Source organism: Gymnoscopelus braueri, assembly GCF_963280865.1.
Source record: "Gymnoscopelus braueri genome assembly, chromosome: 24".
In the NCBI taxonomy this organism is placed as follows: domain Eukaryota; kingdom Metazoa; phylum Chordata; class Actinopteri; order Myctophiformes; family Myctophidae; genus Gymnoscopelus; species Gymnoscopelus braueri.
In genome coordinates this window covers 25,577,239-25,582,238 of record NC_137626.1, presented here as the reverse complement: position 1 = coordinate 25,582,238, position 5,000 = coordinate 25,577,239, and the positions used below count along the sequence as shown (strand labels likewise).

At 46.7% G+C, this 5,000-nt stretch overlaps 1 protein-coding gene across 1 annotated transcript in view; it reads left to right on the top strand.

Annotated features, from left to right (window-relative positions):
- LOC308080314 (rho GTPase-activating protein 20-like) overlaps positions 1-4,967 on the top strand; it is a 21,541-nt gene extending 16,574 nt beyond the window's left edge. The window contains exons 13-16 of the mRNA XM_080422119.1: positions 886-1,075; positions 2,104-2,218; positions 2,584-3,503; positions 3,857-4,967. Coding sequence (XP_080278245.1) covers positions 886-1,075; positions 2,104-2,218; positions 2,584-3,503; positions 3,857-4,573 — 1,942 coding nt within the window. The 3' untranslated portion in view covers positions 4,574-4,967. The remainder of the gene's footprint in view (positions 1-885; positions 1,076-2,103; positions 2,219-2,583; positions 3,504-3,856) is intronic.
- Positions 4,968-5,000: the final 33 nt, after the last annotated feature.

The window sequence follows — 5,000 nt, the reverse complement described above, 5'->3', positions numbered from 1 at the left end:
GGCTATTTGAAAATAGCCGATCTACAAGCTTACAACGCGTCGCATCGCGACGCATTGTGAGCTTGTAAAAATGGTTCAACTTGAAAAATGGTGGCTGCAGCCAGAGGCTATGTTTATAGGTCCTTGGCATGGAAAAGTTTGGAACAGTCTATGCTATGAAACAATACAAATGGTACATTTTGATATAAAATGATACAATTTACAATTGCAATTTAGGTATTTAGCAGAAGCTCTTATCCAGAGCGACTAACAACAAGCAAGGTAAATAATCACATACAGAGAGAGAACAGTGTAGTGCCTCAAGAAGCTAGGATACTGGGGGCGTGTCCTCTCCTCCGCGTCATCAGTGCCCATACCCTAGGTGGGGTTGGTAAAGGGGCCTTTCTGGGTGGAGTTTGCATGTTCTCCCTGTGTAGGTACCCTCACAAAAAAACATGCAGTAATCCTGGTCTCTATGCTGCCTCCCCCTGGTCAGCCGGGGCGCCTGATGGAGGGGAAAGGAACTGGTCGGAATAACGGCTTCCTTCCATGCGCTACGTCCTACCGGGGAAACTCCCCCTGTCAGGTGATACGAAGCGGTCTGCTAACTCCTCATGGGTTGAAGGAAGCATGAGCTCAGTTCGGGGCTCTCCCCAGGCTGGCAGAGGGAGAGTAGCGCCCAGGATTGCAAGCTTAGGCATTGGCACTGGGTGAAAAAATAGGGTTACAAAATGGTGGGATAAAAATTGTAAGTAAAAAAGAAGAATCTAGGATACCAGGTAAACCATGAACCTAGCATCTGCCTGAACAATATGCTATCTACATAAACATCTGTACATTGAAACTATAGGATACCAGGTAAACCATGAACCATGTGTTTGACAACCACGTCTCCTCTTCCTGCAGGCTGATTGGCCGACTGCCCAAAGAAAACATTCTGTTGCTACGTCACCTGCTTTCCCTGCTGCACGGCATCCAGGGCAACGCGCTGGACAACCAGATGACCAGTTTCAACCTGTCGGTGTGCATTGCTCCCAGTACGCTGTGGCCTCCCGGGCCATGTAGCCCCGAACTGGAGGGGGAGGGGGCCAAAAAGGTGAGACGCGGAGAACGAAGGACAATAGAAAATAAAAATGGGTGAAATAAGTCAGTAGAAAATATTTAGTTTTTGGGCAACAGACTTCATACTTGGTTGTGTGTGAATTGCGCATCACAAGATCCACTTTTTAACCTTATATCCATGCAAAAAGTGCTAACTACACTTCTCTTTCCACCCACAACAAATGTGTGTGTGAGCAGAACACATCCTAACGATGCAATTTTAATACTTTTTGACACACACAGTGTAGCAAATGATTATTGTGGCGATATGATGATGACAGTATCTTGGTCAGTATCATGCCAGTATCACGCCAGTATCATGGTCAGTAGCCTATCATGTCACAGGGCTGTGACAGGGCCTGACAAACTGTTAGTATGTGATTCGTATGTACTAATCACATACTAACAGTCAAATCTGATATTAGAAAATTGATGTTTTCTAAATTATATAAGCAACACAATACACAATAAAAATAAACCTTACATTTGAATTGGGTTTGGGGGGATGGTAAGGGACCTGGATATTGGATAGGGGGCACTGGCCCAAAAAAGGTTGAGAAACACTGGTTTAGATAGATGCTTTGTATGCTATTTAGATTTGGTGTTTACCCGCTGCTGTCCTTGTTACTTTGTGTTACTTAACAATTTTCTTGAACTTTACTAACTTTACTTGAACACAGGGTTCATGCCGCTAACAACGATCTTGCACTTTGTAAATTACTCTGTATAAATGCTTCTTTTAAATCTTCAAAATGCCTACATTTTATTTTCACTTCAGGACATTATTGTTGTTATTTTGGAATGTAAAACTTTATATTTACCAATTTTGATAGTAGACAGATTTGTGGGAACAGTTTCTTTGGCAAAAATTATCTAGAATTTAATCAGTTCCGATGAGTTTGTGTGTGGTTTTCTTTGTTTGTTTAGTTGGTTTATTATATGGTATTCCTTCAGACAACAAGTCACTTATCTATTAAAGCAGGCAGCCTGACTTTAATACAGTATTACTCTCCTCTCCTCTAGGTGTGTGATTTGGTTAAGTTTATGATTGACCACTGTCAGAAGATTACAGGAGAGAACCCCGCCACGTTGTTTGGAGGTCCTCCACAGAGTCACAGCACAAAGGAAATTGAATCAGGTACTGCATAGTGCATACACAAATATACATGTGTACACATTCATTGTTTAAAACACATTTCGTGGACACAAGTCACTGGAGACATGCATTGCAGTATTCTATTGTAACTCTTTCAGCAGAGTGAGTCCTTGATGGATAAAAGTCAATGATAACAGGGAATCTATAGTTTTTTCAGATGTTGATGAAAATAACATAAGCATAATATTGAAAATAGCTATTTTCATCCAAATGTTAGCCAATTATGACATGTCTAGAGTAGGGACGCTAGGGTTCATATGGTTATCTGTTATGCGTTAACTAATAGTGACAATCTTTCTTTAATTCTACTTTCTACGTCATTCCTCCATGTTACCCCGTCTCATTAGAGCCCTGGCCGTACCCGCTGACAGACTCGTCCTTCGACAGTCTGGAGAACGAGTTAGACGACTACAGCGGCGGCGGCTCGCCAAGCTTCCCAACCAGAAGGGGTTGCCTTAGAATCAAACCACTACAGGGCAGTCTGGACTCCATCCTCACCCTCAGTGACAATGACCAAGACGCTGACCCAAACATGCGTCGCTCACACGCCCAAGCCACCAGGGAGCGCTTCCTGCAGTTGCCACCGTCAGGCCGACCCAGAACCAGGAAACTAGGGCCGGCTGCAGACCCATCCTGCTCCAGCCAGGAGGGATCGCCCACTGGCAGCCAGGACCTTTCCTCCCCAGAGGACCACTACAGATATCGGAGGTGTTCAGAGCCGGCCATTGCCTACGCGACCGAATTACAGGCCTGCATTATAGGAAGTGGCCAGTGCCTCTCCAGGGTAGATGGCAATGGTGATGATAATGAAGAAGAGCGTCTCAAAGGCGGCCATTCGCAAAGCCACGCCGACTCCAAGACTCTTTTGGCCGCGAGGCTCCTCTCTCTTGAAGCCAGCTCCTTCAGCCTCTCCTCTCCCCGCACCTCCCCTGCTCCCACACCCTCTTCCGTTGACTCCCTCCCCTCACCGTGTCATGAAGGGGCATTGCAGACCAAACAAGACCCCCTCCTGGCGAAGACAGCAATGCTCTCCATGTCTACCTCCCCCCCTACGGCCTCTGAAACCGTCTCTGACACTGTTCCAAAAGACAGTGCAGGTCCAGACGTGGGACCTGGTCCAAATGCCTCCTCGCCCCGAGAGCTTCCATCCAAGGAGACCTTGAAAAGCAGCAAGGGGCTCCACCCTAACTCATGGTTAAAGGACATACGGAGGCCGTCGCTGAACCAGCAAGACAGCTTGGAGAAAGACGATGAAGGGAGAACAGGGGTGAGCAAGAGGCATGATTGTCCGGTGAACGGTAGACCGGTGAAAATAGGATTAAAAACAAAACAAAAACAATTCTCATAAAAGCTTGCCGGTTTCCCACATGTACTAAATTTCAGTTTCAAGTCCCCAACCCAATGACCATAAGTACTCAATTTCCAGTTTAGTAGAATAAGCCATTTGGCCAAAAGAGTGGCATAAGCTACTTTACTCTGTCCAAAATAAATCTAATAATAATAAATAATAGTGCAGAGGTGTTTTTAAATAGTTTGTCCATTTTAATCTCTCTCTCTCTCTCTCTCTCTCTCTCTCTCTCTCTCTCTCTCTCTCTCTCCTTCACTCAACCATGCAAACAGGGAGGGCACACCGATCAGTCTGTCATTACCAGTAAACAGGACCCAGAAAAAGGTGACCTCCTGAAGCCCAAGCCAGAGGGGAGGGTCATTCTGGAGCCCCCCAGGCCTCAACCCGTAAAGCCTGAATCCTCCAGCCCTCCTTCCCACCACAGCTCCACTGGGAACCTCCAGGCACCCTCTCCTCAGCCCTCCAAATCCCAACTAACCGTCCGCCAGCTCAGAGAAATCCACACCAAGGCCTGCCAGCAACAAACTCGCGCAGGAAGTGATCTAAGCAAACAGGGCCAAGCAGCAGGAAGTGGCCTAAACGAGCTGTGTGCACCACAGACTACGTTATTTGGGCAGACCAGTCCAGCCCTCGCACTCTTTAGGAAAAACAAAACACTCTCCCTCAGCGCGGAGGACGACGGCCACGCCTGTCTCTCCCAGCGGCGGGCCTCTGAGCCGGAGGCACCGCAGCTCGCCTCGCACCTGGAGCGCTTCCACAGACGAGCCGTTCGCCAGAGACTCCCCAGCGAACCGGGGGTCCTGAAGGTGTCTGAGGTGGACATGCAGGGCGACCAAAGCGCTGAGCCCCCCCTCTTCTTGTCCCCCTGCGCTGCCAAAGCGGTGCAGGACTACTTCCTGTCCCACCCGCGCAGTAGCCCTCAGAGCAGCCAGCAGCTGGCGCTGTCCCTGGTTGAGAGCAGGAGGGCGTGGTCTGAGGAGGTGCAATGATCCGATGGCACCGGAGCCAGACAGCCCGGACTTGGAGCAGACATTTGCTGAAGAATCATTTGTTTGAGCACTACTCAAGGTGCGCTTGCTTTATGTCCTTGTTCTAGTGTATACAGTAGAGTGTGTTATTACAAATAAGGAAAATATAAAGGAAACCCTTCACTAAGCATCTGCCTGTGTTTGGAGAGATAAATCAAAGCACCTTTAGACATTTTGAACCCCTATTCAAATATTTTTGCCTGCAAACAGGACTAAATGAATGTTTACTGTATTAGAACTACATAATGCTGGTATAATGTAATATTACTAATTGTACTTGACCAAGCAAAACCACATAGTAAAAACCATTATATTTTAAATATATCTAGACCTTCACTTTTGTATTTTGTTTTTAACACCATGTGAATATGCTTTTTCTCTTTTTTAC